Raw genomic sequence first — 13,818 nt, forward strand, 5'->3', positions numbered from 1 at the left:
ATTAATTTGGCCACCAGAACTTCACGCACGTCTGTGTCATCAAAGTCCACCCCTTTGGTTCTGCAGAACCCCTGCAATTGTTGTTTCCTTGCTTTCATATAGAATCTCTCTGTGGCTTTTAAACTGACCTGCTCTGCTTCTGTGGCCATTCCTGCTGACTTCCCAGCTAGGTTCTTTTTTTACTAACACTGGTGCTGACAGACTGTTGCCTTGTGTCCTTACAGAGGATGACCGTATCTGGATGCGAGTCCCTGCGCTCTACCCAAAAGTTGGGACTGTGTGATCCCACTGCTGCCACCAATATTGTGAGGACACCGGGGTTAGAACCAAAGCTCACTAGATACCCTGTCCTCTAGGTTCACAGGTCACACAGGTAAGGAGACAGGAAAGAAATAATAATCCCTTTTATTAAACAAAGTGTACACACTTAGTAAAATACAACAGTGCTCCCCAAGGAGAAACTTGTTCCCCCACCAAATATATCAAGTGTCAGAAAATCACCAGTGCAAGTAAAAACTCCCCAACCAAGTCCCCAGCAGGTTACCTCCAAGCACAGAGTCCTAGCAGGCCCAAACTCCTGGTAATAACATCCACAGCTGACAATCCAAGTGGGCCACGGTTTCTGATCCTTAAGGTGGGTCTGTGTATCTTGCTGATCCCAGCCGCTCGGCCAAATCTCCACCAGCTTGGTGGGACCCTGGGTATAGTCTCCCTACCGATGTAGGCTTACCAATTCCCCAGAATCTGCGAGTGTCTCCCGATGGAGTGGTAACAGAATCAGTCCTAGAGGTACACTGTCCGATCTCTGTCAAGAAGCTCCTGCCTTAAGCATTCCTTTAAGGCCCTGCGAGAATATGGTTACTCTCCAACAGTCCAAGTCCTCACTGTCTCAAGATTCTCCAACAACTCCCCTTTTGTCCCTTCCACAACTCCCCACTCATTGTCCTCTTGTGATTGGTGGTGTGAAGAGTTTGGGTGGTAACAGGGGTGGAAATAGTGCATGACATCAGTGGTCTCCCCCCCTGCGGTGATGGTGCCATTCGGACTGTGTTGCAGACTTGCTAGAACAATAGTTAGCAAACAGGGAGAGACCCCCTCCTGATTTTAGATAAGGTCCTGACCCTCCTCTTTTTAACCCGTTCCACTACTTTTTGATGTCACAGGGTCCACAGCTGATTCACACTTCCTGTGAGCTGCTTCTCCCCTCCCTCTCTGGACACCACAGCAATAACATATCTGGCCACCGGGCGGCATTTAATAACAGAGTGGGCCATGGTTGTTCAGTTGGCCCACTGAGGACAGACCGGGTTGGCAGGATATTCTCAATATAAGGCCCGGGCCTGTCACATATATATATATATATATATATATATATATATATATATATATGTATATATATATATGTATATATATATATATATACATATATATCTATATATAGATATGTGTATATATATGTGTGTGTGTGTGTATATATGTATGTATATGTATATATATATATATATATATATATATATATATATATATATATATCGTGGCAAGAGCCCGCTACTGCAGAAGCACACGCGTACAACTTCTTCCTTTTTATGGTTCTTTATTGTCAGGATGGTAATAATGTTTTGACACCATATACTTGCACAGCAATTATGGAGACCCTCAACGCTTACTATACATAGTCCAGCTCTCTGTCCAGATCAGCCAGCTAGCCCAGCGTTGATCTCCCTGAACAATGAAACAAGCAGGGTTTTATACCTGACACTCCTCCCACAGGCCTAGCTTGATGGACAGGTGACACACCCACCTTCTCTTTAAAAGGAAACGCCCATCCCTGGCTCTGTTTAGACTATCAGACCCACCCTGTCTGTTTGCTGAGAGGAAGCAGCTTTTAAATCATGTCAGTAAACCAATTTTAAACTACACATATGTTTTTACCTGGTTTAATCTCCACCTAGGTACATAACTGTGCCAATGTTTTACTCTACTTCCCTGCTTTCTCTGCATATTGCCAGCTAAATGCCTCCTTTTGTTACAATATATATATATATATATATATATATATTGTATATATTCATTCATCCAATTCCCCACAAATTTGCAAGTCCATGATTCCCCCTCTGTGTATTGACCAGAACAAAAACGCCTCTCTGTTGGTATATAGTTTTGTGTGCTTCACATCTTCCATCTTTTATTTCTTTACTTTTTTAGCTACTTTTTGCAGGAATATTTTTCAGTTCACTAAAGACTAGGTAAAGATGAGAGGTAAACCGACAGCAGGACAACAATCCTAGTATATTACTGTTTTTGTAGAAAAAAAACAATTAAAAAGTGGATATTGTTACACTTACAATGAAAAACATTATTTAAAATATATATAACAAACTCTGATGATAACAATAGCTGCATGTCTTCCCACCTGCTATTACATGTTTAAAGGGCTCTGAACAACAGCCTCTAGTTTGCACTTTTATCCTACACATTTCAACCATTACACTGTATTTTTCAAGCTTTACCTAGCTGCATGCCAAGTCTTTCTTTATATAACAGACCTGGTTCCAGTCAGTGGATGAATGTGTTTCCTTCACCTTTATTAATTAAAAATATTAAGGGGCATATTCAATTAGGTCCGGTGCTCGCGATTATTAACAGGCTGCACAAGTCCCATTGCTGCAACACTGCGGATTTCCGTGCGCTCCCCAGGGGGGAAGAGGTGCGAAGAGAAATCTGTGATGTTGCAATACCGTATCACATTACACATGCAGCCGCCGGACCTAATTAAATATGCCCCTTAGAACTAAAAACATTGTATTAAACAAAGCCACGATTCTAGGATTTATTCCTTTAAACGCTGCTCAAGTCCATTCTCTATTCTCTTATTCATTTTTTACGGATGCCAATAGATATACCGTTCATTAACCATAAATGGTCTCTCTGCTATTGAAAGTCTTACCCTTTGCGGTTGTATATACACAGACTCCCCATGAAGGTGGAGTGGGATATTCTAAAAACCTGGAATGTGGTACCTCTTCAAAATATTGTAAAATTTATAGGTCTTAAACTTCCACCACAGCTTTACATTTTTAATAGTGATCTTGAATTAAAATGTTTTTTATAACCATTTCTCTATATGTATCATTTTATCTGATATTTTAGTATTTACTTTTTCAAAATAATCTTTTAAGTACTCAAACTGCTGCTTCTAAAATTAATAGACGCTAAAGGCAGCAATTGTTTTAGTGCTTAATTGTTTGCGTTTTGTTTTTCAGAATTGTATCTTCCTTATTTAAACCATCCATTTAATAATATATTGAAATTCAGATAAAATATTCCTTTTTCTTCAGATGAAAAGAGGAAGTGTTTAGTTTTTACTATGCTTTTGCTATGTATGGGCAGCACGGTGGCAAAGTGGTTAGCACTTCTGCCTCACAGCGCTGGGGTTATGAGTTCAATTCCCGACCATGGCCTTATCTGTGTGGAGTTTGTATGTTCTCCCCATGTTTGTGTGGGTTTCCTCCTGGTGCTCCGGTTTCCTCCCACACCCCAAAAACATACTAGTAGGTTAATTGGCTGCTATCAAAATTGACCCTAGTCTATCTGTCTCTCCCTGTCTGTGTGTGTGTGTGTGTGTTAGGGAATTTAGACTGTAAGCTCCAATGGGGCGGGGACTGATGTGAATGAGTTCTCTGTACAGCGCTGCAGAATCAGTGGCGCTATATAAATAAATGGTGATGATGATGATGATATTTCTTCATATTGTGAAGTATTAGGGTGAAGGCAGTAAGCTTTGTTCTTATATGGATCATGATTGCGAGTGTAGAAATACCAGCTGTTTTAATCAGTTCATTTTCCAGCAAGTTTTTAAGTTAACATCTATTTTAGTAATTAATTGAGAGAGAGAGAGAGAGAGAGAGAGAGAGAGAGAGAGAGAAAACATTTGTGGTTTAATTAGTGTACATTTTGCAATTCATGAAAAAATTAAAGGAACAAATCCTAGAATAGTGTTTTTTTTAATACACACAACCAGGTGTGTTATATAAAGCAAGACTTGGCATGCAGCTAGGTAATACTTGAAAATATAGGGTAATGGTTGCAATGCATCGGACAAAGCTGCAAACTTGTTTTAAGATCTAATAACATCTTAAAACAACCTGAGCAACAATGAACCTGGGGATATACATTTTATTGGATTTGTTCAGAGCCTTTTAAACATCTGATAGCGGGTAGGAAGACTTGCAACACTTGTTAACATCAGAGTTTGCTATATATGTTTTAATGAACTTTTTCATTGAAAGTGCAAAAATATCCATTGAGGTCATGGGAAATCCTCATGTTAAATATAGCCCTAGCACCGTAAGGAACTCATTATGCGTTGGAAACTCTTCAGAGAAGGGCTAGATAGCGTATTTCTAAAGGTGTTTTTTTTTTGCCAAGCTAGGATCATGCCAGGATCCCGTGGATATATTGTGTGTTTTTTTTGGGGGGGGGGGGTTTGCCAAGCAGGATATCTCTGAATGTAATTTTTTGCTGCCAAAGCCAGGATCCCAAGGATGTATTCTGGTTTTTCTTTTTGCCAAACAGGAAGTCCCTGGATGTGTTTGGAGGTTTTTTTTTTTTTGGACAAGCAGGTTTTTTGGACATGTAGGTTAGTACTACAGAGGGTATTTTTATTTATTTGAAATAAAGTAATTTTTAAAATGGGTGTGTGTGTTTTATTTATATTTTTTCTTGGTGCACTATAGGTCCAAGCGGACCCTGGGTGCCAGGACATTTTATTTGGGATCCAATCTCCCCAGGGAATTCAGCCTGTGCTGACCAGTCTTTAACTGGCAAAACGGTGGCTTCCCTGCTATGGTGCCACAATCCCCATCTGGCAAAACCTAGTGGTGGTACTAGTAAAACTGGGGAGACCCCATGCTTTTTGTCCACCCAATTTTGCAAGTACCAGCCTAGGCTGGTAGCACTAGGGTTAGTTACGCTGTTTAGGGGGGCATACTGTCTTGTTTTTTTTATTTACTGCTGTTTTGTTTTTATAATGTAGTGCTGGCATTAGTGGCAGTGGTGACATTGCCGCTTTTAATCTAATGCATTATGTCGACATTGTGACTGTCGACGATGCAACCTGTCGACAGTCACAATGTCAACACTTTAATTGTGGCACCATAGTGAACATTGACATTCTGAATGGAGACATTTTCATTGTCGCCATTTCGACTGCATGTCCTAAAACTGGTTTCTGGTATACAGAATAAAGGGCGCTGTGTTGCGTTGGATTGCAGTTTGGGTTGGGTTTATGTAGGCACTGCAAATGCATGGCTGTCACGGGCACTAGGAGTCTTTGCCCAGGATATCACCAGATGATGGACTTACCAGAGTAATATAGCTGGTATTATGGTTCTCTGGTAGCAGGGTGACAACGGAACAGGAGAAACAGCAGATGGTGAGAGAATGCTCAAGGAAAGTCTATGACTAGCAGCAACTGGTAATGAGTAGATGAATGTACACGAGGATCCAGATGGACAAGGAAACGTGAGGAGAGTCATTGGTCTGCGTATAGCAAGTTGTACCACTGCTATAGTGAGGAGGAATGTCCAGGAGTAGCGAGGAGGTAGTGAGAGTCAGCGGTCTGCGTATAGCAAGTTTTACCGCTGTCTATAGTGAAGGAATGGAATCCAGGTGAAGGTAGGTAACGGGGAAGTCAGTGGTCTGTGTGTAGCAAGTTGTACCACTGCTATGTGAGAGGATACTTGAAACAGGTGTCACAGGGAACAGGAGTCAGTGGTCTGCGTCAGCAAGTTGTACCACTGCTATATATATGTGAGGAGGGGCACGAGGAGATGAATGTAAAGCAGAGTATACACGGGGCACACAGAACTTGATCCCACGATGATATCCACAATACAAAAATAACTGACCAGCGCTGCTTGAAGTATACAAAGTCTCAATAGCAATCCAGGCAATAGAAAACAAAGTCAATGGTAACAATAGCTTCAGTGGATAGGAGGCTCCGGAGAAGAACACAACTCAGTCCAGATGGATATGCAATACAAAAGCAAAGTCAATGGAAAGTAGGCATACCGCGGTTCAGGAGAGCAGGCTGTCAGAAACTGGAAACATGATGAACACGGGAGAGTTGAGGCGGTCTGGTATCCAGTAGTAGTGGTAACGGAGGAAGCGGAGAGCAGACACGATAAACACAGGAGAGTTGAGACAATCAGGAACTCTGAAGTAGTAACAGAGGCAGTGGATAGGAATCAGCTGAGTGCAGGCACGATGAACACAGGAGAGTTGAAGTGAGCAGGAACTCTGTAGTAGTAACGGAGGCAGCGGATAGGAATCAGCTGAGTGCAGGCACGATGAACACAGGAGAGTTGAAGTGGTCTGGCAACCACAATAGCAGTAAACAGGAATCAGCAGAAGCTGAATACACGAGGAACACAGGAACACCTTCAGAGGCTCATGGGGAATGAGACTCCAAGATCAGGCAACCAGGTAATGATCACAGGTGGTTTAAATAGGGAGGGTTGCCTGATCATCCAATCAATTAAAAGCAACAGGTATTGAAGGCTTGATAAGGGCTGCACATGCGCAGACCCTCAGGATGGCGGACGGTCACGGTTCCTGAACACTCGGGAAATGGCACTCACAGTCCGGTGAGTGACAGAACCCCCCCTTTTAAAGGTGGGCACAGAACACCTGGAACCGGGTTTGTCCGGAAACTTGGAATAAAACTTCTTAAGAAGAGCTGGAGCATTGAGATCTTCTGCTTTGATCCATGACCGCTCTTCAGGACCAAAGCCCTTCCAATGAACGAGGAAACGAAGAACTCGCGAAATTTTTGCATCCAATATGTGAGTAATCTCAAAGTCCTCCTCTTGATGAATTTGAACTGGCCGAGGTGCTGAAGGAGGGACCGAGAAACGGTTGATGATAAGAGGTTTGAGCAAAGACACATGGAAGGCATTGGAAATACGAAGGTTCTTAGGTAGTAGAAGTTTGAAACAAACTGGATTTATCACTTGAATGATCTTATACGGACCAATAAAACGAGGAGTGAACTTCATAGATGGGACCTTCAAACGAATATTTTTGGTTGATAACCACACACGATCTCCGATTTTCAGTGGTGGAATAGCCCGTCTCTTTTTATCTGCAAAAGACTTATATCTGGCAGATGTTTTCTTTAAACAGGTTTTGACCTGAGACCAAATATTTTTGAAGGTCTGACAAACAGTCTCTACAGCAGGAACTTGGGTGGGAGGGAGGGCAGGAAATTCCGGAAAAGACGGATGGTGACCGTAAACCACAAAGAATGGAGTTTTAGAAGATGACTCATGATACATGTTGTTATGAGCGAATTCAGCCCATGGAAGCAAATCTACCCAGTTGTCTTGGTTGGCTGAAGAGAACATCCTTATAAAAGTCTCAAGATCTTGATTGACCCTTTCGGTTTGTCCGTTTGATTGAGGATGGTAGGAGGATGAGAGTGATAATCGGATACCCAAGGTCTTACAGAGGGCCCGCCAGAATCTGGAAACGAATTGTACTCATCTATCTGAAACAATCTCGGAGGGACATCCATGAATACGGAAGATTTCTTTGATGAAATAATTAGCCAGAGTAGATGAAGAAGGTAAACCGGTCAAAGGAACGAAATGCCCCATCTTCGAAAATCTGTGCACCACTACCCAAATAGTATTGCAGTTTTTACTAGGAGGAAGATCAGTAACAAAGTCCATACTAATATGGGTCCACGGCTTGGAAGGAATGGGTAGTGGTTGAAGCAAACCCGCTGGAGTTCTGCGGGGAGTCTTAAACTGGGAACACAAATCACACGCAGCCACAAAATCTTTGACATCTTTCCTCATAGAAGGCCACCAGTAACTTCGAGAAAGAATTTCAAAGGTCTTGCGTTCACCAGAGTGTCCAGAAAAACGAGAAGAGTGAAACCACAAAAGGATTTTCTTCCTAAGAGTAGGAGGCACGAGGGTTCCCCCAAATGGTAGCACCTTAGTGGAAGAAGCAGCCAGAGAAACACATTTGGGGTCTAATATAGAGTGGTTGGGACCATCTTCAACGTCTGAGGACGTCACAAAAGCTCGAGATAGGGCGTCTGCTTTTTTATTTTTTGTAGCTGGTTTGAAGGTTATGATTAGTTCAAAAGGAGAAAAGAAAAGAGACCATCCTGCTTGACGAGGATTCAAACATTGAGCAGACTGTAAATATGACAAATTTTTATGATCAGTAAAAATTGTCACAGGATGACGAGCTCCCTCCAACAAATATCTCCATTCCTCTAATGCTACTTTTATAGCCAGCAACTCCTTGTCCCCGATAGGAAAATTCTTCTCCGCAGGCAGAAGACCCCGAGAGTAAAAGGCACAAGGATGGAATTTTTGTTGCTCCGATCTTTGGGAGAGAATGGCTCCTAAACCAACATTAGAGGCATCTACCTCTAGGAAGAAGGGAAGCGTCACATCAGGCTGTCGAAGAACAGGAGCAGAGGAGAAGGACTCTTTGAGAAACTGGAAAGCTTGAAGAGCCTCAGAGGACCATTGTTTAGTATTGGCCCCTTTACGAGTTAGGGCCGCAATAGGAGATGCAATCGAGGAAAAATCTTGAATGAAGCGTCTATAGTAATTAGCAAAACCTAAAAAACGCTGAATTGCACAAAGAGTAGTTGGCTGAGGCCAATGTAACACAGCATTCACCTTTTCTGGATCCATGTGAAGACCAACTCCGGAGACAATATATCCCAGAAATGGAATCTGGGGCAACTCGAATGAACATTTTTCTAACTTGCAGAATAATGAATTTTTCCGGAGTCTGGAAAGGACCTCTGCCACATGTTGATGATGAAAAGGCAGGTCCTGCAAAAAGATCAATATGTCGTCCAGATAGACGACGACACAAACATATAACAAGTCCCGGAAGATCTCATTAATGAAACCCTGGAAAACAGCGGGGGCATTACATAACCCGAAGGGCATTACTAAATATTCATAATGCCCGTCTCTGGTGTTGAAAGCTGTCTTCCATTTCTCACCGGACCTGATTCGAATTAAATTGTAGGCACCACGAAGATCCAACTTGGTAAAGATCCGGGTTCCCTTGATACGATCAAATAACTCAGTAATTAATGGAATGGGATACCGATTTTTGATAGTTATGGCGTTAAGTCCACGAAAATCTATGCAGGGGCGTAATGACCCATCCTTCTTTTTTACGAAGAAAAACCCTGCTCCAGCGGGAGAGGTAGAAGGTCGAATAAATCCTCGCTGGAGATTCTCTTGGATGTATTCAGATGTAGCTTGAGTTTCAGGTAACGAAAGTGGATACACACATCCCCTGGGAGGAGTCTTGCCAGGTTGAAGATCAATCGGACAGTCCCATGAACGATGAGGAGGAAGACGTTCAGACTGAGTTTTATCAAATACATCGGCAAAAGAAGCATACTGAGGAGGAAGTCCCGGTGAACAATGTGAAATGGAGGATTGCTGTATTTTGAGAGGAACGACTTGAGAGAGGCAACGATGATGACATTCAGACCCCCAAGACGTAACTTGAGGAGTGTGCCAGTCAATCTGAGGAGAGTGACGTTGAAGCCATGGAAGGCCTAATACAATCGGACTGGTAGTAACAGGGAGAATTAAAAATGAAATTTCTTCCTGGTGTAATACACCAATTTGAAGGGTTACTGGAGACGTACTCTGGGTGATGAGACCATTAATAATGCGTGATCCATCGATAGCAGTCACAGTAATAGGTATTTTCAAAGTAATCACTGGTAGGGACCATTGATTCACGAGGGATTTAGAAATAAAATTTCCTGCAGCTCCAGAGTCAATAAGTGCTTGGGACTTAAAGGATTTGGTAGCAAAGGAAACTGTAACATCAAAAGCACAAACTTTTAATTTCGTAGAACATGGAGAGGACTCCAGGGACCCTAACTTCACCTCTCCATAACTGGTTAGGGCCTGGCATTTCCCGATTTTTTTAGGGCATGAATTGAGCATATGAGTAGAATCAGCACAATAGATACAAAGTCTATTTTTTACTCTTCGGACCCTCTCCTCTGAAGTTAATTTGGAGCGACCTATCTCCATGGGTATCGCCGGAGATGAAACTGGGCAAACTTGAGGCTTGAACGAAGAGGTGCTTTAAATGAAGTTGTTTTTTCAGACTCTCTTTCACGAAATCTCATGTCTACATGGTGGCAAAGAGAAATCAAATCTTCTAGAGAAGTAGGTAATTCTTGAGTAGTCAGTGCATCTTTAATTTTATCAGAAAGCCCCTGCCAGAAGGCGGCAATTAACGCTTCAGTGTTCCACTGAAGTTCAGAGGCTAATATCCGAAATTGAATGACGTACTGGCCTACAGTACAAGAACCCTGACGTAGACGGAGGATGCTGGATGCAGCGGAAATAACACGACCAGGTTCATCAAATACACTTCGAAACGTGGAAATAAATTTGGCACTATCCTGTAATAATGGATCATATCTTTCCCACAGAGGGGAAGCCCATGCGAGAGCTTGTCCGGAAAACAAGGAAATGAGATAGGCCACTCTGGAACGATGAGTAGAGAAATTGTGAGGTTGAAGCTCAAAATGAACTGAGCATTGATTTAGAAAACCCCTGCATGTTTTGGGGTCTCAATCATATTTTGAGGGAGTAGGCAGGTGTAGCGTGGAAGCAGTAGACACCTGGGATGGCACTGGGGAAACGGAGGAAGGCACAGGAGCATCAACAGTAGCTGTGATATTTTGCACAGATGTTCTTTGGGAGGCTAACGCCTGGCAACATTGCAGCAAATGTTGTTGGCGAACATCCTGTTGTTCAATACGGGTAACCAGATACTGCAGCATCTCTTTAGCTGTAGGTTCCGCACCTGGGTCTGTCATGGCCTGATCTTACTGTCACGGGCACTAGGAGTCTTTGCCCAGGATATCACCAGATGATGGACTTACCATAGTAATATAGCTGGTATTATGGTTCTCTGGTAGCAGGGTGACAACGGAATAGGAGAAACAGCAGATGGTGAGAGAATGCTCAAGGAAAGTCTATGACTAGCAGCAACTGGTAATGAGTAGATGAATGTACACGAGGATCCAGATGGACAAGGAAACGTGAGGAGAGTCAGTGGTCTGCGTATAGCAAGTTGTATCACTGCTATAGTGAGGAGGAATGTCCAGGAGTAGCGAGGAGGTAGTGAGAGTCAGCGGTCTGCGTATAGCAAGTTGTACCGCTGTCTATAGTGAAGGAATGGAATCCAGGTGAAGGTAGGTAACGGAGAAGAACACAACTCAGTCCAGATGGATATGCAATACAAAAGCAAAGTCAATGGAAAGTATGCATACCGCGGTTCAGGAGAGCAGGCTGTCAGAGCGACGTGCAGCGATACCTGAAGGCTGAAGGCCGGAAGGAGGAGAGACCACTGGAGGGTGGAAGCGGTAATCAGGTTGGTGCAGCGCTCAGGTACTCAGGAAGCAGTAGTAAGTGAACCTGGAAACATGATGAACACGGGACAGTTGAGGCGGTCTGGTATCCAGTAGTAGTGGTAACGGAGGAAGCGGAGAGCAGACACGATAAACACAGGAGAGTTGAGACAATCAGGAACTCTGAAGTAGTAACGGAGGCAGCGGATAGGAATCAGCTGAGTGCAGGCACAATGAACACAGGAGAGTTGAAGTGAGCAGGAACTCTGTAGTAGTAACGGAGGCAGCGGATAGGAATCAGCTGAGTGCAGGCACGATGAACACAGGAGAGTTGAAGTGAGCAGGAACTCTGTAGTAGTAACGGAGGCAGCGGATAGGAATCAGCTGAGTGCAGGCACGATGAACACAGGAGAGTTGAAGTGGTCTGGCAACCACAATAGCAGTAAACAGGAATCAGCAGAAGCTGAATACATGAGGAAACACAGGAACACCTTCAGAGGCTCATGGGGAATGAGACTCCAAGATCAGGCAACCAGGTAATGATCACAGGTGGTTTAAATAGGGAGGGTTGCCTGATCATCCAATCAATTAAAAGCAACAGGTATTGAAGGCTTGATAAGGGCTGCACATGCGCAGACCCTCAGGATGGCGGACGGCCACGGTTCCTGAACACACGGGAAATGGCACTCACAGTCCGGTGAGTGACAATGGCATTAAGGTTCAAGAAGTGAATCTTACAGAATCACTTAGTATAGGAGAGAGGAAAGTCACAAGAGACCAGTCTAATTAAGCAAAATTATATGTAAGTATTCATTTATAAAGTACCAGCAGATTTTGCAGCACTGTGCAAGAAGGCAAAATGTGTTACAAACATACTAATAATTGTAAATGTAATGTATTATTATAGTTACAACTGCTTGCAGGAGTTTGCATTCAAGTCGAATAGACCACAGATATGAATTAAGAATCAAAAGTCAAGTATTTTTCTGTGAAATGTTTTCCTAGCATTGCTGATCCTCATCCATATTTCCTTATGTTATAGATTAAAACAGAAGATTTCAGTGAGACACTGCAGTCTGGAATTCCACATCGGCCATGTCATCTGCCCCAAGGGTCTTTAATGAGTGGAGGGCAAATGCCTGGGGTAAGACATTAAAAGATATCATCAGATATAAAAAAAATAATCTTACAATATTATAATACAGAAAGGGTCCAGAACAGAAATTAAGGGCCCAAATGCTCTCACAACTGTAAACAAAAAGTAACATGCATTAAACATTGTATATGTGCAGTATATGTGCTGTATGCCTAAATGTTCATATCAGAATGTGCTCTTTGCAAAACATAAATTTATGTATAGAGAACATGAGCAGATATTTAGAACTACATAATGATTTCCTCTGCAAGTTCCAGGTTTGTGTCCTCAAATGTTTCCCCCTCACAATGATCTTTATTTATTTATATTTGTGTTTATTTACTTACACAGATTGCCTAGCAGTACTTCCTTTACTTTTGTTCTCATTATTTAGGCTTATCATTTTGAGATTTATTGAAGATAAATATTTAAAATCCAATATGGGTGTATAATGATATCTAGCGGTCATATTTTGATAGGCAGTTGTATGTTTTAATGACCTATATTCATTCTTGAGTGCTCTGATCCCAAACAACACCATGAGAATAATGTTTAAACCCCGATCCTGTGTCCTTCATGCCTTCCACTGTTGGTGCCACTTACTCTAATTATTGATAGTTGTTATACACACCATGTTGGTGGTTTTCATACTTCTAACACAAAATATATAATAATATAATGCTTATTTAATTTACTTGTGCGACTTTTTATGTCAATTCACACATATTATAAACTCTACTTCAGGAACAAGAAAATATTAATCTCTTAAGATTGATGTGATATTGTGCCCCCTTCTGCTAATCAAAAATCTGAAAATAAGACTTTGGAAGCTCCATCATATAGATAACATTGCAAAAGCCTCTTTCCTGTTTTGAAAATAAAAAAACAAGGCTCATACAAAAGATAAAAAGTAAATTAAACAACCTAAACTGATAGAACAAATGTGACACACATGGAACGACATTCATGCAGTCTGTGCATATCCTAATGGATTGGTTCTACATATGAGGGTTTTGAAATTATGTAGTAAATTAGAAAACAAAATAATGCTGATAGTGTTTCATCTTTTTTGTCCTCCTGTAGGATATGACATCTTTACATTCACTCCAACAACTAGTACTGGTTCCCAGTCACTTACAGTCTGCTTCCCAGTTCCTGCTCTCACAGCCACAACCTGTCCAACAAGGTAACAAGACTGGTTCCTCTTGGTGTACTATTTTCTATTAATTCTTTCCTTTTATAATCGTGTTTG

At 42.1% G+C, this 13,818-nt stretch overlaps 1 protein-coding gene across 4 annotated transcripts in view; it reads left to right on the forward strand.

Moving 5' to 3' along the window:
- POU2F3 (POU class 2 homeobox 3) overlaps positions 1-13,818 on the forward strand; it is a 128,872-nt gene that overhangs the window by 81,030 nt on the left and 34,024 nt on the right. For all 4 annotated transcript variants that reach the window (XM_075191265.1, XM_075191268.1, XM_075191267.1 and 1 more), the window contains 2 exons: positions 12,474-12,575; positions 13,650-13,752. In XM_075191265.1, coding sequence (XP_075047366.1) covers positions 12,474-12,575; positions 13,650-13,752 — 205 coding nt within the window. The remainder of the gene's footprint in view (positions 1-12,473; positions 12,576-13,649; positions 13,753-13,818) is intronic.

This window comes from Mixophyes fleayi, chromosome 11 (genome assembly GCF_038048845.1).
Source record: "Mixophyes fleayi isolate aMixFle1 chromosome 11, aMixFle1.hap1, whole genome shotgun sequence".
Lineage (NCBI taxonomy): Eukaryota > Metazoa > Chordata > Amphibia > Anura > Limnodynastidae > Mixophyes > Mixophyes fleayi.